The sequence below is a fragment of the Xenopus tropicalis genome, chromosome 9 (assembly GCF_000004195.4).
Source record: "Xenopus tropicalis strain Nigerian chromosome 9, UCB_Xtro_10.0, whole genome shotgun sequence".
In the NCBI taxonomy this organism is placed as follows: Eukaryota; Metazoa; Chordata; class Amphibia; order Anura; family Pipidae; genus Xenopus; species Xenopus tropicalis.
The window spans coordinates 49,758,611-49,786,024 of record NC_030685.2 but is presented as its reverse complement, the minus strand read 5'-3'; the positions used below and the strand labels follow the sequence as shown (position 1 = coordinate 49,786,024).

Genomic DNA, 27,414 nt, shown 5'->3' with positions numbered 1-27,414 from the left:
CCCCGCCCTCTGCTGTTGGCTGCCTAGTCTGTCGAGGCCTTCCTCAGTGTCCTGTCGGAAAAGAGCCCGCCGCCCTGACGCCGCGCCCGGGCCTGAGCTTAAGAAAAAAAAAAACTAGCGCCACCACAAGAGGAAGAAGAGAGAGCAAGAGCAGCAGTGACGCGGCGGAGGTGTAGTTTGACGCGGTGTGTTACGTGGTGGGGAAGAGAATAAAAAAAAGCCCAGCGAGATCCCAGCCGCGAACGAAAGCAGTGACGGAGGAGAGGCAGTGTAACCCGGTAAGAGGAAGGAGGAGGAGAGGGAGAGGCATGGAGGAAAAGAGATGGAGCAGGCCTCACCGCCGGCTGCTTTCACAAATACCCAGGCGGCAACTGATTGTAGGGAGGGATTTCTGGGGGCTGCCAAGAACAGCGCGCCGGCTTTTCCTTCGAGCTTGCTTTCCCGCCTGTCATGGTTCCCCTTTTTACCCCCTTAGATAATACAGAATGTTTACCCCGCCATAGTAAAAATGGAGACCGTGCGGAGGGGGTGAAATAAAGAGCCGCGAAACAAAGGATAATGGCGGCCGGGAGGAGGCAGCCGGCGGCGGCAAGAGCTGGGGTGTGCGATACAGCCACAGGGGGTCACCGGTGGGGAGACCTCCGCAATCTTTCACTGTCGCGACAGTCAACGGTGCTTATCACGACACATATATATATATATATATATTATATATGTGTGTATGTATATATATATTTTTTTTTGTGGCTTGTTAGATACATGCGACTAGTATCGTTCATGTTTTCCCGCAATATAGTCTTCATTCAAAGGGGAATATTCATGATGCGATGAACGAATTCTTCTTTTCCTCCCATATTTTTTAACACTACTTTTTAAAGTTAAATTTCTTTTTAAAGTTTAACGTGACTCTTAGGTTATTATTTATAAACAATGCTCCTACCTGCGGCACTCCAGCCGGGGTCGAACTAAAGGTCCTGTCAGGATGAGCTGAGGGCTGCATATTAGTAGCTGAAGGGCCGCAGGTTGGACTTGAGTGGCTCGCTAGTTGGTACAGAGGGAAAGCAGGCAGGTCTTTTTGCTGAGCATGACTTCATTTCGAATTGTTAGTGGGTTCCTGAAATATCTGATCGTCAGGGTTCACCAACTGTCTGCTCTTCTGGCAGCAATGGGTAGATATTTTTATTTTTTTACTGTATATTCTTACCCCAGCTCCCGGGCATCCTTCTAGTCATGGTTTAATAGTTGTCCACTGGTTGGGTAACAGCAGCATCAAGGGTCAGTGTAGACTGGTGAGGGTGAGCTCTTTGACCAAGATTACCAGAGGGAGGTTCCACTAATCCTGCTTTTAAAGCTTCATATTTATGTGACCCTTGTTCTGCAGTTTTTTTTATCCTGTGTTGAATGTTTGAAGCTCTAAAAACAGAATTGGCCCCAATGTCTCTCTGGCAGTCTGTGTATGTATTTTGACACATTTTTCATGAAGAAATGAAGATTGTAACATTTCAGAGATTTCCATGTTTCATCCAAGACTGGTACGGTTTTCTTGTCCATATATTTTGTTGCACTGCAATCCCTTATTGAACTTCCACATTATTTCCCTCATGCTTGCTCATTACTTTTTGTTTGATGAAAACATCTGGACAGTGAGAATAAAATTTGTTTATAATAGATCTTTACATTTTGTTTTATTTAGTATTGTCTACTTAATGCAGATCTGCATTTAAAGTATGTCAGGTATGATTAGACTTCAAAAGTATGAAATCTACATCACCTTAGTAATTGCAGGGAAGCATTAAAGCACAACTTTTGTGGTACTCAAACATTCTGCCAAGTAGAGGGCTAAGGACCCCAGGTTCTAGAAAGCTGTAATTTGTATTGGTCAATTTAGAGACCCAAGTTCTAGCTTGTCCGTTTGGGGCTAATATGTGAATACCCAAAGCACTCATTTACACACAATTAAACTTGCTAAAACTTCATTGCTGGTACCCTATAACATGGCTTCAGGGGGGTTGGTACATATTAGTGTGCTCGTTAATTCTAACATTTATAAGTGACCTGATATCGCTTAAATATTAATTGATTTAATTTGAATGCAGACAAACATAGTTTGGCTTTATTTGTGATATTTTAATTTAAGGCTTAAATATTTCAGTAATTAGAATACTGTTTTATATTCTTGGTTAATGGCAAACAGTTATAGACTTCTTTAGAGATGTTTTTAAACACCAAGTAAACTTTACAGTGCATATAGATGGATTTCAAAGGGTTCCCCCCCATAAGAATGCTGTTTTTCCCTTGAAATGCAATAAAGTTAAAAACAAAAATGCTTGCATTTTATTTTTTGTATTTGTGTTTTGCTTATTCAGTCACTTCCTGTTAGGCGGGATAGGTTGTTTTTTTTTCCCAACACTTTGAACATTCTCCTGTAAGTCTGCCTTTTCAAAGCCCCTTTCCAGAAACCCCAAATAAGCTGCATGCGTATTTTTTTTTTTTTTTTCGTTATACTCTAGTTATTGAACACTTTCATAAATAGGCAGAGATCATCATACACTTAAGCTCTGAGGTATATTTCAAAGTTGTTTTCATTTTAATAATACATTAGATGAAAACTTTCTTTTTATGCAAGGGCTTTGCAGGTTTTCATTTTGATTACTAAAAGGAAAACAAAACTGATAGAAACACTATGAGGGTGACACATACCTCTCCCATCCTAGTATAATAATGCTGTTAAAAACCTGTAGCTGTGGCCTTTTATTATAGTACATAATAATAGAGAAATGTCTTGTATGGCAAATTCTAGTATATACCTTTGGCATATTTTGCTGAGTGAATCCCAGTCTGTCCATAAGATAAAATAAATCTAAATAGCAGGAAATAAATATTGTATAATGAGACGCTTCCCTGTCTTAAGGCCTGTGATATGTCATATATATAAGTGTGCAAAAGTAGCACAGAAATGTTGAGCTGCTTTTCACACAGCACATTGCCGTATAGAAGTAAAGCGTATTTATTTTGCTGTGGACGGTCTGCAAATCTGCATAAATAGAACAGAAAACAGTGCATATAGTATATGTCTCTGAGATTTATATGTTCTTCAGCAATTGTATTAACACCTCCTGTGCAGGTTTTAGTTTTGAGTCAACTTTTTCCAGATACATGTATGGGATCCATTATTCGGAAACCCATTATCCAGAAAGTTCAGAATTACAGAAAGGCCGTCTTTTATAGACATTATAGACATTATAAAAAAAAAAAAATTCCAATTTTTAAATTTTATTTCCTTTTTCTCTGTACTAATAAAACAGTACCTTGTACCTGATCCCAACTAAGATACTTAATCGTTATTGGAGGCTAAATGATGTTTGAATGATTATTTAGTAGACTTAAGGTATGGAGATCCAAATTACGGAAAGATCCCTTATCCAGAAAGCCCTGGGTCCCGAGCATTCTTAGTAACAGGTCCCAGACTGTACATAAGTGGGCTGTGCCAAGGTTCTCAAAGTGAATCATTTTGTTATGTATTTTTAATAAGTCTTTTTATACCAAAAGGTGAAGCAAACAGACATTTCAACTTCTATCTTGCACACCTTAATTTTATACTTTATAAGTGTAAGTTTAAATATACAAACATTTAATATGTCCAAGTTGTAGCTATAGTCAAAATGCTCTTTTTACAGTGCTTGTTTTCATCTTAAAAGTTTTCATAGCAGCAACTTGACATATAGTTCATTTTAAGCAAATCTAAATTTTAAAAATATAGGGAGATCCAAATTACAAAAAGACCCTTTATCCAGAAAACCCCAGGTCCTGAGCATTCTGGATAACAGGTCCCATACCTATACTGACAAAAGTGTCTCCATCAAACTTAAGGTATGGCGATAGCAAATTATGGAGAGAGCCTTTATCCGGAAAACATACCTGTACCATGTCCTTACTAAGCTGCATGGATCCATATTGGTAGCAAAAAAAAATCGTATTGAGTTTCATTGTTAATGTTTTTAGCAGATTTAAGGTATGGTGGTACAAATTACAGAATGATCTCTGATCCGGAAAACCCAATTTCTCAAGCATTCCAAAATCTTACTAAAATATGCTGTAGTCTAACAACAAATTGACATTTTTCCCCTATGTCTCCCTATGTAGCCTTCAGACTGCCCGTTTCTATAGCTTTTGGATCCCTAAGGGGCCCAGCCCCACAGTTTGCTGTCTGCAGCCGTAATGATGTAGGCTATTGATTTTTGGTTGATTATTTGCTTTGGCCTGGCTAGAATTTAAAAAAACTGGAGGAATTATAGTGACTTGTACATTCTATTGCAGTACACCATCCATACTGTTACGACTTTGGGAAAGTTTGGAACACAGAAAAATGTGTGGGGAAAATGGCTTTGTAGGGTAATGATTTTAAAGCTTTCATCATTTATTGCATTCAAAATATGTTAAAAGGCTTCCTTACCTATATATGGGTTCCAACTTTTACATCAGTATTTGTAGTCATGCTTAGAGATTACTTTGAGTCTAAGTGAAGCCACTTTTTTTACATTATATTAGTGCATTAATATATCAAAGTTGTCCGTATATATTTCCAATGGGTGCAGAAATGCTACAGCCAGATATGTGAAAGTGACACTAGTCAAAAACAGCAGCTGGCAGGATGTTCACTTTAGTGTTATGGGAAACTTCAAGGTACAGAACAGACCTAATGCAAAGCACTTATACTTCAGGTCAGTGATTTCTCTGGTAGGTGTTAAATTAAGGCCACATTTGATGAAATACGAAGGTTCCCTATCTGGGGCTGTGGCACATGGGTATTTTGATTGTGACTATATGTCTGAAAACAGCATTGGTCAGATTGCCCCTATTTCATGCTTTAAGGCAGCAATTTTTGATTTTTCGTGCGACCATTGGTCACACAAAAGATTGTTCCCACCCTCCACTGACATTTTGGGCTGAATCGTCCGATATGGAGGTAGAAACAATAGAAATTCTACCTCCTTCTGCCGATTCAGCCCTGAACGTAGATCTTTTAACCTGGCCGATCGGCGAGTCGACCAATATCCGCAGCCTTTTGCGATATCGGTTGTCTCATCGAGTCGCCATACACGCACCGAATATTTACGAAAGAGGTTTCGTGCGATATCGGTGCATGTATGGCCAGCTTTGCACAGAGCTCTATGTCTCAGAAAAGAGCATTGATAGCATCTCTCCTATGTCTCTTTTAGGCAGATTGATCCATAGATATCTATTGAAAGCATCGATAGTGGCATTTTAACTACCATTATGGTCAGCCTAATTAAATTAAATCAACTGTAAGCCACCTGTAGATGGCAGGCAGCCTGAGCAGTGGCAGGCATTTTTTGCTAGCAGCCCCAATATGTAATTACTCTTTATTATTTCAGAAATGTATGTAATGTGAAATCCAGTACTTTTAAAAACAGTGGCATCTGACTTCGAACTGACCAAATTGATAATTTCATGATGGGTGACTCGTAGGTATACTATAAAGTAATATGTGTGAGACCTGCATAGTATGTGTCACAGAATGCAATCATGTTGAAACTTCTTGTACCTCCACAGCATGATTTATTTCTTACCCTCCATTACATTTAAACCTACATGATGATAAAGTGTATCAGTTGAGCAGGCCCCATTCAAAGGCCAATTAGATGTAGTCTGGAGTGGCCAAGTTGGCAGCCAGTTTGCCCTTTTGTATTTTAAAGAGTAATTAGTAATTGTTTGTTTGGCATGAGCTCATTCAGTTAAGCATAAGCAGAAAAGTTGTATAAACATCAGAACTCATTAAGTGAGGAATTCTGGGACTTAAAGTCTCTCTGTTTTTCATAGTGGGTGGTGCTTCATAAGGGACATTTCCTCTCAAGGCAACTTCCACGATTTTGGGAAATCTCGCACCACATATGCCATCCCATCAGCGATTTACATTCAAGCCGGTGGGATGGCACATCGGGGAGATTAGTCGACGCCACAAGGGAGATTTGTCAGCGCTAAATCTGCGCTACCACGGGAGACTAATCTCCCCAAAAAGCCATCCCGCCGACAAGAATGTAAATCGCCGTGGGATGGCATAAGCGTCACTTCGGTTTTCCGAAGTTGCGTCACCCATGGTAGCGAAGATTTATCGAGGGCAACTAATCTTCCCACCTACCACCTTTCTTAGGGTGATGGCACACAGGGAGGTTTGTCATTTGGGGTTAAATCTTAAACGATCTAATGTAAAATGCAGGTATAGGTGCTGTCTGATCAGGGATCGCATCAATGAGCCGACACGGTCCCCAAATCCAACAGAAAAATCAAACCTGCCCGATGTCTGTCAGGGAGGCCCGTTTCTGGTGCCCGACATGGGAAGATAAGCTGCCGAAGCAGTCTAAACGACCGATGTCGGCCTCTGTATGTCCATCTTTAGTTGTTTGTTGGCTGTATGTGGGTAAACATAAGCATTACTGTCTTTGTTAAGGTGCATGCAATGCTGCCTGCTTGGGGCCTATCAACTAGTGCCAGCAGCTCAGATTTAAGTGTTTACCCAACACCAGTACTTCTATTGGAACATCTTGCAGTGGTTGCTTGTTGAACTACATGCATGGAGGAGGCATATGCTTCTTTGGGCATTGCAGAGCTGAACACTAAAGATGAATGTACTAAGAGAAGTGCTTAATTGGAAGCTGTATGATAAAAATAGTTATGTTTGAAAATCTATCTACTAGTACTAGATGAAAGTCATTGTCATCAAAAGGGATAAAACCAAACCAACTGATGTGATACTCATGTGTATAAGGTAACTGTGACCCAGAGGTGCAAGGGCCCACCCTTTCATAGTATGTCGTCAGACTGTAAAAATATCTGCCCTTTACTGAAAGGTTATCTGTTTGGATAGCAATTAAACTGATGCCACACAGGGCTGATTTTCAACCCGTGGAAAAAGCTTGCCAAGAATCAGCCTCCTACTTCACTGCACCATGTGTGCCTTCGGGGGAAAAAAGTGAGAATTCACATATCGATGATGCTGATTCTCAGCATGTTTTTTTTTTTTTTTTTTTTCTGAAGGCTGAAAATCAACCCCTTGATGGCATCAGCCTTAGGGAATCTCTTATTTGTAGCATGTAACAGCTATAAAAAAAAAAAAACTGAATAGGGGAATCTTCACAAATAGTACACTAAAAACAAAGGCTCTTATTTGCCTACAGTTGTCTCATTTTTAAAACTTACATTTTACAAAAATGGTAATTAATTTATGCCTCCCACCCCCCAAGACATATGCAAAACAAAGGTGGCCATACACTATTAAATCCAATCCCTTGGCGAGGTTGCCAAACAAGTGGATCTGCCCCCCCTGATATCACCCACCTTAAGAGGACATACCTTTCTAATGCGATAGTTTGAAATAATGTTTAAATGTTTAACATATTCCCTTCATTGCGCAGGAAACTTCATTAGAGTTCAGAAAATGTAGCACCATATGTGCTTTCCCTCTGGCAATTCTCTTTATTGCAGATGGGAAAGCATTTTGGGTAAATTTGTTGTCTGCGGTAGCAGGGATTTAGTGCAGTGGCACATGGGGAGATTAGTCGCCTTGTGACAAATCTTTGTTACCGGAGGTGACTAATCTCCCTGCTGTGCCATCCCACCAGCAGGAATATAAATCGCCAGTGGGATGGATTACCCGTCGCTTCATTTTCCCAAAGTCACCCCAAAGCTTCCTTGAGAGGCGATTTCGGCAAACCAAAGTGACGCGTATGCCATTTCACCGGCGATTTCCATATTTGCTGGTAGGATGCCATTGTGGGGAGATTGGTTGCCCGCTGTAACAAAGATTTGTCGCAGGGGCGACTAATCTCCCCATGTGCCACTGCCCTTAACCACAAGCAGCAAATCTCCTTGTGTGCCATTAGGGCAAAGACATATGGAGCTACCTAGTAGCAGCTAATTGTCACAGCTACTAAACACCAGAAAGTATCCTACCGTAGACAATACTGAGAATTGCCTCTGCTAAAACACAAAGACAATTATCAGTAAATGATCAGCATTGTCTGTTTTAGCAGGCGTGACAAGTAGCTGCTAGTAGTAGCTCCATGTGTCTTCACCCTTCGGGGTAACAACCCACAAAACAAGCTAATCGCCGCAAAGTGGATGCTTCCCCTGATATTTCCCCTGCATCACCGTATCGCCTTTTTTCAAATGACCGGAAGCCAAGTTTTAACAGGTATTTTCTAATAAAGCATTCAAAATAACAAATGGTTTGCAGGATAGGGCAATTATTGGAGCAGCGTAGAATAGATTTTTTACTTAAAAATTTTTAGTGTTACTTTTCCTTTAAGGACCTTTTGCTAGGAAATGAAATATGGGTGCCAGTGAGCAAACCGGCAGGTTAGGAGCTTAGCACACCTAAAGGTGGGAGCAGGGTGTCTGGGCTCTAATACAGCTTGGCCCAGCACTAACATGTTGTTTTCAACACATTAGTAAAACAAAAAAACATTGACTCATTTGTTTAGGGCAGTGGGCCAGACACAGATCTGAATAAAACTACCCCCAAGCATGCTATACGTGCACAGATAGTAAGGTTGCATTGACTAAATTTGCATAAACTGCCATATTATGTGAGCTTATAAGGCCACTTATATCAAGTGGCCAGTTTTAGGGAGACACCAGGACAGCTGCAGCAAGGTTTCTGCTTCTTCATGGTCATTTGCTACCATGACTTCCAATCGGCTATGTCTCTTGACATCAATCACAAGCCAGGCAAAAGAAAGTTCATTCAGCAGTAAATTGTGGTGTAATAACTTGATTGCAGCTCCCCAAATTGATCCACTCTGCCAGATCCTCCAAGTAAAGCCAGTGGTTCTGTAGGGAAGTGCAGAAAACAAACCACTGGTGCAGTACCATCAGTAAAGTAGATTAAAGTGTAAATGTGTCAATATTATTGCTTTGCTCCCTTAAAGGAGAAGGAAAGGTAAAAAGTAAGAAAGCTTTATCAGAAAGGTCTATGTAAATACAGCCATAAGAACTCACAAAAACGCTGTACTGAGTCCTCTACCAGAAGAAACGCAGGATTTCTTGTCTCCATTTTTGTAAACATTTTCTTGGGTATCTGACTTCCTCTCTTAGAAAAATCCTTCATTCCAGGGGCCAGAGTCTGCTCAACTCTCTCCCCTCTCCTGTTGCCCCTTCCCACAAGAATGCTAAGAACTCCCTCCCCGCTTCCTTAGGAATGTGTGATCTGAGCTACCACGGCTAGAGCTGTAGCAGAAAGCTACTTAAAGGAACAGTAACACCAGAATATGAAAGTGTTTTAAAGTAATTAAAATTTAATTTACTGTTGCCCTGCACTGGTAAAACTGGTGTGTTTGCTACAGAACACTCCTATAGTTTATATAAATAAGCTGCTGTGTAGCCATGGGGGCAGCCATTCAAGCTGGAAAAAAGGAGAAAAGGCACAGGCTACATAGCAGATAACAAATAAACTCTAGAATACAATGGCATTTTATCTGTTATCTGCTAAGTAACCTGTGCCTTTTCTCATTCGAATGGCTGCCCCTATGGCTACACAGCAGCTTTGCTTATATAAACTATAATAGTCTTTCTGAGGCAAACACACCAGTTATACCAGTGCAGGGTAACAGTGCATTATATTGTAATTACTTTAATATGCTTTCATATTTTGATGTTACTGTTCCTTTAAAATGGCAGCTGCTGTCTTAAACAAATGGAGAAAGCTTCTAGGGCTCTTTGCTCAGGTATGGTAATGCTTTCTGCAGAATAAATATAGTGTTCTAGGTGGCACTAATGTGGTAGTAAAATGCAAAAAATGACTTTCTTTCTTCTGAAAGCTGAAATCTTTTCCATGCAAACCCATTTAGGTGATCTAAATATTAAACTCTGGTTGAATCATCTACGCACCAGATTACATTAACATTTATTTATAAAGCGCCAACATATTCCGCAGCGCTGTACAATAAGTGGGTTACATACATTGGACATACAGAGTAACATATAAAGCAATCAATAACCGATACAAGAGGTGAAGAGGGCCCTGCCCAAAAGAGCTTACAATCTACAGATGCATATATAGCCAAGTCAAACATCAATCTTTCTTTCAGGGACCTTCTCTGTGGATACCCACTAAAAACAAAGTGTGCCAAAATAGTGTATTAAAGTTTTAATAAGAGACCAATAGAAACCCAAATGGCATGCTCACAAACAGAGATTCATATAAGCATTGAATGAAAAGTCTCTAAAATCCTGGAAACTTCTGAGATCCTCTACACATTTCACATGGTTCACCACACTTCCTCAGGAGATACTGGTACCTTTGCACTTTAATCTACTTTATTGAAGGTACTGCACAAGCCAACTGTTGTCATGTCACAAGAGGTAATTAATGTTACTATTTTTGGTTTTATGGGTAAATAAAAATCTCAAAAATTGAGAGCAGCAATGTCAAAAGTGATTGTTTGGCTCTATTTTCCATAGTGCAGCATGGCACTTCTCTATGGCTTGCAGCCTTTTAATATTTTCTCTCCTATTTTAGGGAGCTTGTTCGTTAGTATTTTTAGCTGAGATTAAAATTGGAATTTATACAGTAAATTAAAGGACCTTTAAGATAAATTTAATTCATTACATTTTTTTTTTTTAGTCCTGCCCGTTAAATGTTTCAAGTAAAGTAAAAATCAGTGTTAATGGTAGTATGCATGCCATGCGCTCTTCTTTATGATTTTTTAATAAAAGCCTCTACCTGATCCATTTTGCAGTAGAGCTTTAGATAATACGAGGTCATTCCATACTACCAAAACACTACAGAAAACGGTTTTTGTTCATTTTTTTAAACTTAAATATACTTTCTGGAAGCGATTTATTATTTTCAAAATGCTGAGCGTCTGTGAATGCTTTTGGGCTTAATATAACTAGTGTTTTTGATGCTGTTATAAGCTAAGTTAAGCGTAATTGTCTTTCTTAATAAATGTGGTATTCCTGTAGCTGAGTGGATCAGGTTTTGGAGAAAATCAGCGGCATAAACACTGGTATGTTTAAGAAAAAAACTCTGGCAAAATAGTGACAGTATTGTTTTGTCACAGAAAAATAATTTGCAGGCAAACAAAAAACACAGTTTCATTCATTTTCAATAATTTTAATGAATTGGAGAAAAAATTGGTTTCTTGAAATCTTTAATAATAGGAATTCAAGACAATTGGAATTCATTCACATTGCAGTTCCCATTAAGTTTTTCCATGCAAACTTTTTTTTTTTTAAACAAATCTTAACTATTTGAGTTTTCAAAAAGTATTCTTGCATATATTCAGGTTTTTTAAATACATTTATTGTTGCGTTTTTTTGTTTGTTTGTTTTTTCTCAGATCATGGAATATTGCAGTCTTGTTTGAATCCTGTTAAATCCTGCATTAATCATTTTGCGCCTCCATGACTACATACTCTGTGACAGTTTAATTTTATATATTACTGAGCTTTTGTATTGAGCTGGGCCAGGAAAAAAGCTGTGCACTGCAGGTTTCCATGGAATAAGCTTATAAATGCATGGGCTAGGGATGGTTGTAAATGTTCTGTCATTCTTTAATTATCTTTAGAAACCTTTTCATAGATCGGAGAAATTAAAGAGCACTTATCAAAGGAAAATTGTTGAAAAAAATGCTGATAGTGAGTTCTGTGCCCCAACTGGGGGGGAGATCAGCCACTAAAAGCATGTAAATGTGGTTGTGTCCAAACTTGTTTTCTATGCGCATGTGCGTGACATCACAAGCATGCGCATAATGAGAAATCCAAGTAGCCCTTTCATTAAGCACTTCCTTGTGGCGAAACATGTCCAGCATCCCAGCATAACTTTTTGACAATTATGTTCTCTACTAGCCCTCCCCCCAATACAGTGGATATAAAAACTTAACACACCCCTGCAAAATGGCAGGTTTTTGTTTAATAAAAAAAGTAACTAAGATAAATCTTGCCGGAACTTATTCCACATTTATTGCAATTTATACAAAGAAGTTGCAAGCTAATCAGAAACAGTTTAGTGAAAAGAGAAAAGAAATAATCCATACAAAAACCTGGTTGCACACCCTCCAAACTAATACGTGGTTGAAGAACCTTTTGATATTATTACAGAGCTCAGACTTGAGTCTGTTAGTTTGGCAATTTTTGGCCAAAATTTTTCTAAATTTGTCAAACTGACTTGATTATTAAATAGTGTGCATTGTAATGCAACTAGTTTTTTTGTATACATTTTTGCTACTTGTATAGATGGCAATTTTTGCAATACAGGTGAAATACTTTGACAGGATTGATTTATCTTGTTTTTTTTTTTTTTTTTTTTTTTTTTTTATAGGGGTTTGAAAACTTTTTATATACCCTGTAGGTGCTCTTTAAAGGCTGATTTAATAACAGGTGTTTAATAATAGGTGTTAAATAACACCAGTCTAGTTGCCAATCAGAGTAATTATAATCAGTTTACAAGTTTGACAACTGCACTACTAGTACACTTTAGTACTTCTGTATATTAGTAAATGTGTCTTCTAATATCTAAATTTAGGGGAAAATGACATGGCTGGGTATGTGTGGTCCATGTTTAGTTCTGTGGTAATTCCAGGTAAGGGTAAAAGACTTTATTCACTACAATTTCCAGGTAACTAAATGACCATGGAATCTGGTGCAGAGACACAGCAGAGTGGAGATGCCGCTGTCACAGAGGCAGAAGCCCAACAGATGACAATACAGACCCAACCACAGATTGCAACATTAGCACAGGTATAGAGTGGTTAATTGCTTTCTTATTGACGCCATGCAACTAATTAAGGCTCAAACATTCAAATTCATCATAAAATGCAGCTTTTTTTTGTTTGCCATGCATTACTGGTACCACTATCTGCTTAATTCTCCTGCCATTATGGCTTTTTTCCCTTAAACACCGCTTTGTGGAAGCTGACAATGTTCCTTTATTAAAATATTTAGAACACTAATTCTGTTTTGCTTTTTCTCTATAAAATAGGTATCCATGGCGGCTGCACATGCAACCTCATCTGCTCCTACAGTAACATTAGTTCAGTTACCCAATGGACAGACAGTTCAAGTTCATGGAGTTATCCAAGCTGCACAGCCTTCTGTCATACAGTCCCCACAAGTACAAACAGTGCAAGTAAGTAGTTTTTGTGAGTTTAAATTCTATAAAGAACATTGTCTTTGCACTAAATAAACATCACTTATTATGTGTTGCCTATTAACTTTAATTGCTCATTTAAAATAGTTGCAGCTTAGATCTTATAGATTATAGGTTCCAAAACCGAGATTCTTGAAGCCAAAGATATAAGGGGGACACCCTTGGTGAGCAACTTCTTATATGTACAGGTTCTGGATTGCTTTTTACACTTTGTACCATGCACAAATATCATAACCTTAGCTGAGCTCTGATTTAATAATGTTATTCAAACTAAAAGCCATACAGATTGTTTTGAGTGAATTTGAAGTGAAGGTCCAGACTAATTGTTGATTTTGTGAATCTGTCGGGATCATATAAAAATGCAATAATGTTGGTTTGGTTAAAATTATTCACTCAACTTAAGTAGGTTAGTGACACACGGGGAGATTAGTCACCCCTACTAATCTCCCTTCAATGCCGTCCCACCTGCAAGAATGTAAATTGCTGGTGGAATGGCATACACGTTGCTTCGTTTTCTTGAGATGCGATTTTGGGAAAACAAAGCAATGCGTGTGCCATCCCTCCGGTGATTTACATTTTTGCCGGTGGGATAGCATTGTGGGGAGATTAGTCGCCTGCGGTAATGTAGATTTGTCCCTGTGTGTCACTGCCCTCAGCTAGCAAGATTTAGCCAGTCAGATCAATTATATGAAAATTAAGCCGGAGGGGGAAGAAAAGTGTAGTAGAGCTTCAGTCCTTAACTTCCTTCTTTGGCATTCTGCACATAATACAGGCAGGGGTTTTAGCAATCCCAGGTTAAGTCTGTGATGTGCAACTCGAGTGCACATCACAACTCTTATATTAAAAATAATTTATTTTAAATAATAAAGATGATTTAGTAAAATGTTTTTAATGAGGTTGACTTATTTGGTAGGATGCAGTTTACCCTAGTAACCAGGCATTAGTTTGAATGAGAGACTAGAAAATGAATAGGGCAGGCCTAACTAGAAAGATGCTCAAAGAGTAATGATAAAACTTGATTTCATCAAAGGATATGAAAAGCCTAATTTTAATACATTTCCAACAGGTAGGGCTCTTAAATAGAAATTCATAGGCCCTTACTATTGTGCCCTATAGTACACAGTTTCTAGTGCAGCTCATAATCAGCGCATGGTTTTCAAGTACTTGGGTGACATCACTACTGCCTATTACTTGATCCCTGGGGCTTAGACTAAATGTATGCATAGAAACAATCTGAGAAGTTTGCTTGTGCATTTAAAATTTAAAGCTTTCTGATGTAGAGGAGTTAGAAGCATGCATTTACAGATGTTCAGTCATGTGTATGACATCAACAGATAAGATAGTGACCACAAAGCAGTCAGTACTTTGCAGAAACTGATTACTGGCAAAGTAAGGCATTGAATCAGTTGTTGTTTTATAGCCCCACCTCATCATGGTAGTTCTGGACAAAACTATATAAAAGCAGTACAATACATTACAGTAGTGCAAAATGGGAAACTTTAGCTCTTCAAGTTTTCAACTATGAATCTAGTCTCACTTGAAAGGTGTGCTTTAGTGAAGTTTGTCAAAATGTTGCACCCACTTCAGCTTCTTTTTAGGGCTCTGGCACACGGGGAGATTAGTCGCACGTGACAAATCTCCCTGTTCGCGGGCGACTTACATTTTCGGCGCTGGGATGGCAGTTTGGGGAGATTAGTTGCCTGTGACAAGGGAGATTTGTCGCGGGCGACTAATCTCCCCGTGTGCCAGAGCCCTTATGGGGACAATGCAAATAAAAATACCCATAAACTTGTAACCCTAAATATTAATTTTATCATTTTGTGTGTCTAATGAATGAGTTTCAAGTGTTGCCTTAGAAAAGCAAGGAAAGGCTGTATTAAACTGTAATTCTAAAGAATGTGTTTGATAGCGTATCCAGTTTTGAAATGCACCACCCTAATTTAGTACGAACAATAAAAATTTAGGTACTTTAATGGAGAAGGAAAGGTAAAAACTAAGTAAGCTTTATCAGAAAGTCTATGAAAATACAGCCATAAGCACTTACAGTAATGCTGCACTGAGTCCTCTATCAATAGAAACACATGATGTCTTGTCTGTTTTTTTTGTAAAGATGTTGTTGGGGTATCTGACTTTCCTAAAAAAGATTCCAGGGAAAAGTCACGTGAAACCCTACATTAAAGGAAAACTATACCCCCAAGCAATGTAGGTCTATATAAAAATTATAGTAGTATGTGTTATTAGGTACTCCTAAATAGAAAATTTACATTTTAAGCAGGGCTGTGGAGTCGGTAGATAAATTCTCTGACTCCCGACTCCTCAGTTTCTGATACTTCCGACTCCACGACTCCGACTCCTCTGTTTTTAATATGCTAATGTATTTTATACATTCATACAGTCAATGAAAAGCATGCTTCATGGTCACTCAGCGTGTTCGTTTATGCACTGTGTGCATTGGGCTTTATTCTTATAGCAGAGAAGTAATTAATTTTGACTGTTTGTGAATTGGGACATTTAAACTTGCTTTATTTTTTTTTTTATTCCCGTTTAAATTTAGTAGGAGTCAGAGTCGGTTCCAGATACCCAAAATTGCCTCCGACTCCACAGCCCTGATTTTAAGAATCAAGGGCCGCCTCCTGAGATAATAGAATTTACAGTGCACACATACATGCAAGGCCACATCAGCCAATTAATGGACAGAGTTCTACCTTTTGCTTCCACACTTCTTGTTACAGTTAGAGCTGCATTATTTCTGGTCATGTGATCTCTGAGGGAGCACACAGACCCTCACTAAATGGTGGCTCAAGGGAAAGGATGTAAAAAAGCAATATTTACTGATATATATATTCCAGTTTGGCAAGATTCTTTAATAGGTTATATTATGTTAAGTGACCTATCTGTTTGTTAAGTATTCTTTCTGGCGGTATAGTTTTCCTTTAACCTGCAAATTTAGAATACACACAAAAAATGTATTCAGTATATATTCTAAGGCACAAATCTTTATTAACTATTTAACTGGAGTATTTGTTGCATGAACAGATTTCCACTATTGCTGAAAGCGAAGATTCTCAAGAATCAGTAGACAGTGTTACTGACTCTCAAAAACGCAGAGAAATTTTGTCCAGGAGACCATCATACAGGTAACTTCTAAGTTGATATATAACAAATACTTGGTTATTAATTTAACATTTAGTTGCTTGAGCTGAGGGTTTACATTGTATGTTTTTGTTTCAGGGAATCATTTGCACATCCCTGTCCTGCTTGACCAGCATCTGCCTAATACTTAAAATGCTGGATTGCATTATATAACTAAAGGATGTTTGGCTGATTATTCCATAGTAATTACAAATTGCACATACTTACATTCATGTCAGGCAGGAACATGACTCCAACACTGCGCGTTTAATAATAAATTTGAATGCCAACTATTCTGCACTGACAATGCTATGATCTTTGTACCTGGGTACTTAATATATTTATTATTGCATTTTATTTGGAACAGGGGCCCCAATTTATCTTTGAAGTCTATTCCCTACCCTTTGTGTCTTTTTTAGTAAGTCATGTGCAAGTGTTTTACACTGTAAGGAGTGCATCATTCAGGGGTCAGGTGATTCCTTTTCTTTTTGCTAATATCTATATCCCCTGTCAGACAACACTTTTATCATTGCCTTTCTTTGGAATATTAAGGGCAAGGGCACATGGGGCGATTAGTTGGCGCAAGTTTTAATAATTCTGACGTGGCAACGAATCATAGCGATTTAGCTGCCATAGGTTAATATGAGTTGCTGTGACCAGTCATGCACTATTTGCAGCTTCCCGATTAGTCATTGCAGCGACGAATCACTCCGTGTGTCTTCACCTTTGCAGTGCCAGTATTTTATTGTTCTTAGGCTTCTTTGGTTTTCATTATAGATATATAATCTCTCACTGGCAGCGTCCTTTAAATTCATGTGTTATTCTCTAATTGTTTGCTCTTTTTTCTCTTACTGCACATGTTTATTCATAGTACAACACAAGGGTGACATGTTGGATTTCCAAAATCGTACTGAAAAGTTTAAGAAAAACATACATGTTAAAAAACTGATACTCCATAAGCTTTTATTTCATATTTGTCTTTGACCATTTTGTATTACAAGCAGCTATTTATTTTGTAAAAAACTAGTGAGAGACCATAATTTATTACCCTTTTTTTAGTTGCATTAGTCCTGAGATATTATTTGTTAAATAAAATGTACTTGTACCTTTGTTTCTCCAGAAAAATTTTAAATGACTTGTCTTCAGATGCTCCAGGAGTACCAAGAATTGAGGAGGAAAAATCAGAAGAAGAAACTTCGGCTCCTGCTATCACAACAGTTACTGTTCCAACTCCTATCTATCAAACCAGCAGTGGACAGTATAGTAAGTACTATTTGTGTCATAGGATACAAACCCCCTAATTTACTTTTGTACATTGATTAAATCTGAAGATTTATCAGATGTTAATTACATTAGCTGAATATATTTTGTTTTTTAGGCAGTAAAGAAAGGACACGTAGCCACAAAAGACCCAAATATGGGTTGAAATTGCAATTAAGGCCCTTGTTTTTGGCAAATTAAAGAGTCCAAGCTATTTTTTACTCAAATGGATTCTGTCATGATTTTTATTGTGTACTTTTTATTTCTAAATTACACTGTTTACATAGCAAATAATTCACTCTACTATTTAAAATTTTATTCTTGAACCAAGGAATGGATTCTTTTAGTTGTAATACTGGTGTGTAGGCAGCCATCTTGGTGCATTATGCCCAAGTCTGAGCTTTTGGAATGCTCTTTGTAAAGCCAGTGCTACTCGTTAGAACTGTTTTTAGATAACCTATTGTTTTGCCTACTCCCACGCAACCAGAGGAGTCCCAAGCTGGACTTGAATTTCTTACTGAGTGCTATTCTGATATTTACTGGAAGCTGCTATCCTGCTGGAGAAGTTCTATTAACTGACAGTCCTTTAAATATATAAAATGTACAGTTGAGCATATCTTCTTGAAATTGCGTTGATCTTGATTTTTTTTTTTTATAATTTTAAAGTTGCTATTACCCAAGGAGGAGCAATACAGCTTGCTAACAATGGTACAGATGGAGTGCAAGGACTTCAGACATTAACCATGGCTAATACAACAGCATCCCAACCAGGAACCACCATTTTACAATATGCACAGACCACAGATGGACAGCAGATACTTGTTCCTAGCAATCAAGTTGTTGTCCAAGGTAAGATAAAGATCAAGATACTTTGTTTTTCACAGATTCTGAATATTATATTTTTCTCTCTCATTAAGTATCAATGACATTTTTAGCCCCTAAAACTGGGTTTTTATATTCGTGTATACTGCTACAGTCATCAGTTTGGGCTTTGTTTGAGCTGTGATGCAGCTACCGTTTTAAAAGTAATTAAAGTGATGGCTGCTCATTATTACATTCAATAACTCCCTGTTTGGGTGATCCTCTTATATAGGGGCCATACATTGGCTTGGCCAAAGCACATTTCCACATAATAATTTCAGTTTTGCCATACTTAGGGTGAAACCTAAATTTAGAAGAGTGCAATATCCAGCATTATCAAAACCTTTTATTATTAGCAATGATACTGAACGCAAAACCTATAGAGGGTGGTTGATCTATATGAGGAGATTTACATGATAATGATGGCTAGAATCTGAAATCTGCCAAAAACCCTTTTCCAGTGCACAGTGACTTCTTGTGGATTTTGCTCTACTTTTCTTAAGCTTTAATACTAGCTATATTGTATTTGTCCTCGTATAAATAGGCAGGAATAGATTTCTAGCTGATAGCGTCCTGCCTCCTTGAACAGAGAAGAGTTAGCCACGTAGTGCCATTATCCAACCTATGGAAATCCAGAAACACAATAATCCCCAAAACCTTGTTATCTATAATTGATATTGTAAACTTTGTTTTTGGAGAATTATGTTGTTAATCTCTTCATAAAGATTACATTCCTAACATTATTCTATTTTAGATGCAGTAACTGTTGTATTGGTGCAGGGTTAGTTACTGCATCCTCTTATTTGGCGAGCCGAATCGGGCTTATCCAATCATTGACCCAACTGGGATAACAGTTGGTATGAAAATATGAGCGCTTATAGGCACACAAAGTCACTTCCTTTGTTTTGCAATCAAGATAGATGTGACTTCAGAAAGACTGAATCAAGTTGTTTCCACTTTAACACATGTAAAGTCTAGATTATTTGGCAGATACGGTACCATTCTTGTACAAATTGTACTAAATACATAAATAGATCTATATTAAATACATACAATATATTTTGTAATGCATTGCTTCTCAGCTGCCTCAGGAGATGTACAGACATACCAGATCCGTACAGCACCTACCAGCACTATTGCACCAGGAGTGGTAATGGCTTCTTCTCCTGCACTTCCTGCCCAGCCTGCTGAAGAGGCTGCACGAAAACGAGAAGTGAGGCTTATGAAAAACAGGTGCGTACAATTATTTATATTGGAAACAAAGATTAAAGAGGGATTATCACTAAAAAAAAAAGTATGTATATTTAGTGCTTATGATCCACCCTAATAGATTTTATAGCACATTAAAGGAAAAGTGACGCTTAAAAATTTTAACTAAAAAATCTATTCTACCATCCCCCAATAATTGCCCTATCCTGAAAACTATTTGTTATTTATAATGCTTTTGAAGAAAATACCTGTAAAAAAACTTGGCTTCCGGTCATTTCAACAAAGGCGATATGGCAACGCAGAGAAAGTTTCAGGGGATATGGCCATGCAGGAGAAAGTATCGGGTGAAGTTTAACTATGCGGTGATTTATTGATCGAGTCTAGCCTGACTCCTTCCTATACAGAAGGAAGGCTAGACTCGATCAGTCGATCGCCGCATAGTTAAACTTCACCGGATACTTTCTCCTGCATGGCCATATCCCCTGATCTTTCCCTGCGTCGCCATATTGCCTTTGTTGAAATGACTGGAAGCCAAGTTTTTTACAGGTATTTTCTTCTAAAGCATTATAAATAACAAATAGTTTTCAGGATAGGGCAATTATTGGGGGAGGGTAGAATAGATTTTTTAGTTAAAAATTTTCAACGTTACTTTTCCTTTAAAAATACCAAGCATTTTTTATTAGCAAAAACAATTTTTTGTTTTTTCAGCTTTTAGTTGCAAGTTAGTAGCAAGTTCTCTTTCAAAACCTAAATGTCACAAGCGACAAAGGAAGGTGCTCTGTAATTTTCAGCCTTAGCTTTAAATGCCCCTATATTCCTATCCAACCATTCATTTCGTTTTCTGTGGTGTGTGCCAGTATTCAATTTTTCTATGTGCCACACTAGTCATAGGATTTATTTTTTTTTTCACTCTGTGACCATGTCTGTCTTTTGCATGAACAGCACTCTATCAATTAAACATTTTTAGGAGATTGCATTAAGGTGGAAGGCAAGCAAAGAAACTTCTACAGTGCAGAAAAATAAATTTTACACTAGTAAAGTATTAATATTGTATCCCTTTAAATTGCAATATAAAATATAATAAGGAAATTCAGTCATGTCATAGTACGCAATTTTTATTCTCAACCCTCCTTTAAAACCTGCTAGATTTCTCTCCAACAACATTTTGGCAGCCAGGTTTTCTGAATGTCCATTAGTTTTTAAAGTTTGCATGAACTAAGTTAAGTTGAAGTTTTAACATTTAGTTCTGGTGCTCTTGCTGGTTTAATTAAATGGTGTTTGCTTGTACTAGACATCTGCAAGGAAACCATAGGAAAAGCAGTCACCCGCAGATTTTTTTTTTTTACAGAAGAAAACTGTTAATCATGTGTGTTATAAAGTAAACTGCATTGGAGGGTTAGGGCATTGGTACCTACCAAATTGGTTAATTTAAGAAGATCAGCGCCCTCGATTTTAAGTCTCATTGAATTCACGATTGAAGTAGGTGGAGAACATAATCAGTATTAAAAACAGTACATTTATTTATATACCTTAAAATTAATCAAAAGTATTTCATTGAATAGAATTCATATTAATAATCAACATTTCATAAAAAAGAAAAATGTCATATATTAATAGCAGCAGGATTTAGTCAGCGGTTATTTGCCCAGGTAGTAGATCTTAAAGTGCACTTGATTGGGTCCCTTGTATCATTAAGTCCTGATTCAGATTTCAATTGAGTAATGTCTGTTGTCTGCAAAAGAATTGCCTGCTCTTAGTCCATGTAGTGTCCAATGCAATTACTTAAATGTTTTTATGCCACGCTCCATTATACTTAAGGCGATTGGGCTCAAGTTGTTTAGCAAACAATACTCATGCGCATGCTGTATGTGAGTTATCGTTCACCGTGCGCTGCAAATACAATTTAATATATGCATCCATTCCAGACACCTGCAGCATATAATTGCACGTTTCCATGATTGGGCTCAGATATATTTAACAAACGATATTCCTGCGCAAGCTGTACAAGTGGTTGTGAGTTGTAGTTCACTGTGCGCTATTAATTACAATTGACCTTAATTATGATTAAATTCCATATACTGTTGCTTATATTATGCATCTATTCCAGACACTTTGCAACATCTTATAATTATGCCGTATCTAAACAGTCACGGCCTCCTGCTCACTGTGGCCCCTTTGCACATCATGCACGTCTTCCATTATATATTACCATCTTTTTAAGTCCAGCGCTCGTCCGCTCGTTTATTCCTCCATCTGAGCCCATACCACCTTTTCCATTGTAGACATCCCCCAAAGCAGTTCCGCGCTCCACCGGAACCGCAGTGCTTTCCCACTGCTCACTTCATACATGCGTTTCACCTCTGCAGCGTCATCAGGGCATTCTGTGCCCTAAGTATAACTGAGCGTGGCATAAAAATGTTTGCTAAATATATCTGAGCCCAATCATGGAAGAGTGCAATTATATGCTGCAAGTGGATGTGCAGGGTAAATAAATGAACTGTTTTTAATACTGATTATGTTCTCCACCTACTTGAATCATGAATTTATTGAGACTTATAATCGAGGGCACAGCTCTTCCTAAATTAACTAAAATTAATAGAAATTGTATATTATTAATCTGGGGCCCCTGGATCAAGAGAGAGGATGGTAATTCTAATGGAATTAGAGTGAAAACTGTATATTTTGGTGTATGAACAACATTCCCTAGGAAAAAAGAATGACACAGTGACATGAGATGATCTTGTTTGGTTAATATTGTCTATATATCACACACACACTCACTCACTCTCGTATCAGAGTAAATTAGCAGACATTAATTCTCCATAAGTCACCTAAGGCCTTAAAGGAACAGTAACACCAAAAAATGAAAGTGTATAAAAGTAACTAAAATATAATGTGCTGCTGCCCTGCACTGGTAAAAGTTGTGTGTTTACTTCAGAAAGTCTACTATAATTTATATAAATAAGCTGCTATGTAGCCATGGAGGCAGCCATTCAAAGGAGAAAAGGCACAGGCACATAGCAGTTAACAGATAAAACACTATTGTATTCTACAGAACTTATCTGTTATCTGCTATGTAACCTGTGCCTTTTCTCCTTTTTTTCAGCTTGAATGGCTGCCCCCGTGGCTACACAGCATTTTATTATATAAATTATATTAGTGTTACTGTAGCAAACACACCAGTTTTACCAGTGCAGGGCAACAGTGCATTATATTTTTATTACTTTAAAGCTCTTTTATTTTTTGGTGTTACTGTTCCTTTAATGGCTATGGTAAATATAGCCAGTGTAGCAGAGAAAACGTAATCCTATACAATGTTAGATTGGACTTATTATACCATAGAATAACATGCAACTTGGAAGACAGCATTTACATTCATTACTGCCTTATTAAATATGGTGCTCAGATATAACATATTATCTCCCCCCTCTCTCTCTCTCTCTCTCTCTTTCTTTCACTGTATGTGTGTGTATGTATGTAATATATACACATACATACATATATATATATATATATATATATATATACACATACATACATACATACACACACACACACACACACACACACACACACACACACACACACAGACATCTTTCTTACAGGTGTGTTAAAATAGAGTTATGCAAAAGATGTAGAATCAATTTATATTTTATTCAAAGTGTTGCTGACCAAACTTGTACCATCTAGACCAGTGCTGTCCAACTTCTGTTGTACCGAGGGCCGGAATTTTTCTGACCTGCATGGTGGAGGGCCGATAATGGAAGCCAGTTTTTACCACTCCCCTTTTTGAAACCGCACCCACTTGAAACCACACCCATGTTATCACATGACCATACCCATATTAATGGTTGTAGTACAGCAAAAACCTGCCATACTCTGCCTGCCTGTGTGCCATACTTGGCTGGTTTGCGCCATACTTGGCCTGTGTGTGCCATACTCTGCCTGCCCTACCCTGCCTGTGTGTTCCATACTCTGCCTTCCCTACCCTGCCTGCGTGTGCCATACTTTCACTGTGTTTGCCATTCTTGGCTGGTTTGTGCCATACTTGGCCTGTGTGTGCCATACTCTGCCTGCCCTACCCTGCCTGTGTGTTCCATACTCTGCCTTCCCTACCCTGCCTGCGTGTGCCATACTTTCACTGTGTGTGCCATTCTTGGCTGGTTTGTGCCATACTTGGCCTGTGTGTGCCATACTCTGCCTGTGTGTGCCATACTCTGCCTGTGTGTGCCATACTCTGCCTTCCCTACCCTGCCTCTGTGTGCCATACTCTGCTTGCCCTATGATGCCTGTGTGTATGGCACACACAGGCAGCCTACAGTGACACAATGCTGGCACTGCTCCTACAGTCTGCACAATAACTATATATTAAAAAACTTTATAATTGCAGTACCACCTCAGTATATGTTCTTTTTGTAGTGTGCAGGGATTATTTGTGGGTTTCTACTGCTCCTGAGGTGTGAACAGGGGAACAATGGGGGTGATTACAGCCTGAGCCTGAGGTGTGAACACTGCAGGGGGTGAACAGTGCAGAAACTAAAAGGTGTGAACAACACAGGAGATTACATTTTTAAACAATACAGGGGGATTACAGCCTGAATCTGAGGTGAGAACCATGCAGGGGGGGCAGTTAATCACAGTACTGATACCATTTAAAGCTTACACAAGAGTAAGCCATCAAAGCAGCCAGACAGGTGGGGGGCCACACAGAGGGGGGTCGCGGGCCGCATGCGGCCCGCGGGCCGCCAGTTGGACAGCACTGATCTAGACAATACATATTTGTTATATTTGAGGCATATGGCAAAGGAAGCCTATGTTGTACACTTTTTTTTTTTTTTTTGCCTGCAGGGAAGCAGCACGGGAATGCCGCAGAAAGAAAAAAGAGTATGTCAAATGCCTAGAGAACAGAGTAGCGGTCCTTGAAAACCAAAACAAGACACTGATAGAGGAACTGAAAGCACTTAAAGACCTTTACTGCCACAAATCTGACTAGGAGGGTATTAAGATTTTTATTTTTCACCTTTCTAATAAAAAGACTGGTTTGACTTCAGCAGGACAGACAGTAAAATGTTATTTTCTACAACTTTCTCTTATGCGCTAAACTGCCTGTTTGCAACTTCAGGATTTAATTCATGTGTGCTATTAGGCCATGAATGTTTCCTGTCTCCAAGCCCAAGGAAGTAAATGACACCTTCATTGTACATGGTCAAGAAGAGGAAAATTATTTTTTAATGCGTTTATTTGTTACCCTCATCATCCATCGGCTAAAAGTCTGTAGTAATGAAAGAATGCTTGTTGGGCCCCTGCCAGTGCTACATCTCAAGAGTCATCTTCATACTGTAGTTTGGGGACTGTTATATTCATAAGAACATTTTTCAACTGGCCGAGTACAAACATTCTTTGCTCCAGTCTTTGTCTTCAGCATTACACACTGTTTATGTTGAAATTTGGCTATTTGGTAAGGAACTGGTCTGTAGGATCAAAACATGAAAGATACATGCTTTTTAAGCCTTTTTTGCTTTAAGAAGGCACAACTATTTGCTCTAGCGGAAGTCTTCTTTAACCCTGGATTATAATATTGAGCTCTGTATCATCTGTCAATTGCTAGCCAAGGGATATAATCATGATCATTTTATAGATAGCTCTTCTATTTCCAGCATTTTTGCAGAACTCCATTGGGAGAGCCTTTTCAAGCACACCTGAGGTACTATAAATATAGCTTTTACACAAGTAAAATGTTAAAGTTTGCATTTTTTTTTTCTAATATGAATATCTGCATATATGATATATGCATGTCAAAAGCACCCTTCAAAAAGTCTACAAATCTGTTTCCTATGGGTAGCTCTGAAATTGTCCTATAATGAATTCAAAATGATTTCTAAACGTACTGTACCTCTGTAGGTTCTCTGTCACCAGCAGCCCATGGTGGAGATTTTTTTGGGTGACTTCAACATGCATAATTATCAATTATCCCACTGTGTAAAAAGAAACATATATTCTTCAAATATGAAATGGTGAAAAAGAAAAGTAATATAATGTGGAATTATTAATATTATCAGAATTGTCATTTTGATATCTGCTCTAAAACCAATAGCATCCATTTCCTCCAGGTCCTGCTCTCTGCATTATTTTTTTTTTTAATTGATGCTTCTTTGTGTTTGGGATTTGTCAGTCATGTATAATATTTTATGTTTAATAGAATGATCATGTACAATTTGAAATACATTTTGTATTTTAAAACTATGATGTACTGTGTGCATCAAATTATTTTTGGGGGGGGGGGGGGGGGGTGAGCGCAAGATAAATGTGTTTGTGTGCAATTGTATATTATCAATCAGAAGTTGGAAACCAGGGTATCATTCAAGTACTTTCAGAAATGAAGAAACTTGACACAACATCTGTTTTAGTACCTTATTCCATCCTTCTGTGTATTAGAGAATGAATGTGTAAGGAATGATGAGTGAAGCAGTGAAGCTACCCATGCATATGTTTTATTATAATTTCACCTACTATGCAGTGCAAGATAATGGGGAAACATGTCTGCAATATGCAGGACATAATGTTGGATTTATTTCCAGTTGTATAATTATAGTTAAAGCAACAGTGTTTGTAATACTTATTTTAAAATTACATTATAACTTGCACTCATTGCTAATTGTCTTTTTTTATTGTATTACTGTATATTCTTTAGGTAAATGTTCTTAAAAACTGCATGATTATTTTAATCTGCTTTTGAAAGCTGAAGGTAAAATAATGCTCTTAACGAATCACATTTTTTGTCAGGGAAAAGTACAAGCAATAATATTTTCCCCAGTTTGGTATACGACTGAATGGTTAAAAAATGACTTTGCGTCGCAAGATATTGTTAGAAAGATAACCCCTTTATGTACCACAGATTGTAGAATCTACAATATTTAAACAGAAGTCCCCTTATTGTTTCCAGGTTACATTGTACTCTGGGAGAAAAAACTAATTTATTGCAGCCAGCACTTAAAGGGTTAACGTACAGCAATAAACAGATTGTCTTTGCCTAAACACTTTCCAGTTTCTTTGGAACAAGCTATACACATTATAAAAGTATACACAAATCATATTGGCCTTACTGTACTTCATTAGGTTTAAATGCATATATGCTGGTGATTTTTGTTAGGGCTACTGTTAAACATGCCAAAGGGGCATTTGGCAGCTCCTGTTTTGTTTCCTTTGAGGACAGGGTACTTAATACATTATACATATCTCAATAAATCAGATTATTAAAGTTTAAGATATTAGTAATGCATTTCTCTGCAGCAGCTGGAGCTTCAGATAATAATGGGCATGACCTTGGAGTTACAAACCTATTATTCAGGTCTGTTACTGAGCAATTGTTACATTTTTTTTTTTTTTTAGGATTTCAGGATTTCTCAGAATGTGCTGAGAAATATATTCACTAATGTATCACAGTTTAGCAGCTTAGAAAGTCTGCTGTCTAACAGAAAATGAAAGTCCCCTTTAAAACCCCAATCCATTATTTTTGGTATGCTATTAGGAAACTAACAGAAAACCTTTTTGTAAAGGGAAACTATAACTCTGAACTCCTAAAACAGCCCATATGTAAAACATTTTCATACAAATGAAACCCTTTTTATGGAATATCTATTTTTTGATAGAGACATGGGAATGGGATCCCTTATTTGTAAACCTAGAAAGCTCTAAATTTTGGGGAGGCCATCTCCCATCTTTCATAGACTCCATATTAAATAGACTTTTATTATTGCAGGTGTGAGATCCCTTATCCGGAAACCC

The 27,414-nt window shown here is 37.9% G+C and overlaps 1 protein-coding gene across 2 annotated transcripts; it reads left to right on the top strand.

Annotated features, from left to right (window-relative positions):
* On the top strand, positions 1-26,273 carry creb1 (cAMP responsive element binding protein 1). 2 transcript variants are annotated; one of them, NM_213686.2, is given in 8 exon segments: positions 145-278; positions 12,637-12,758; positions 13,000-13,146; positions 16,204-16,304; positions 17,420-17,562; positions 18,226-18,408; positions 19,503-19,653; positions 24,478-25,872. In NM_213686.2, coding segments are annotated over 7 exon segments (984 nt in total). In that variant the 5' UTR covers positions 145-278; positions 12,637-12,644; the 3' UTR covers positions 24,623-25,872.
* The last annotated feature ends 1,141 nt before the right edge of the window (positions 26,274-27,414 follow it).

What these genes read in the sequence shown, in the direction of transcription:
- creb1 (XM_012970275.3), top strand. Translation starts at nt 13,006, where the DNA reads ATGGCGGCTGCACATGCAACCTCATCTGCTCCTACAGTAACATTAGTT. An exon ending in TCCAGGAGACCATCATACAG is followed by an intron (nt 16,305 to 17,419) that starts GTAACTTCTAAG and finishes TTGTTTCTCCAG; the next exon opens with AAAAATTTTAAATGACTTGT. An exon ending in AACCAGCAGTGGACAGTATA is followed by an intron (nt 17,563 to 18,225) that starts GTAAGTACTATT and finishes ATAATTTTAAAG; the next exon opens with TTGCTATTACCCAAGGAGGA.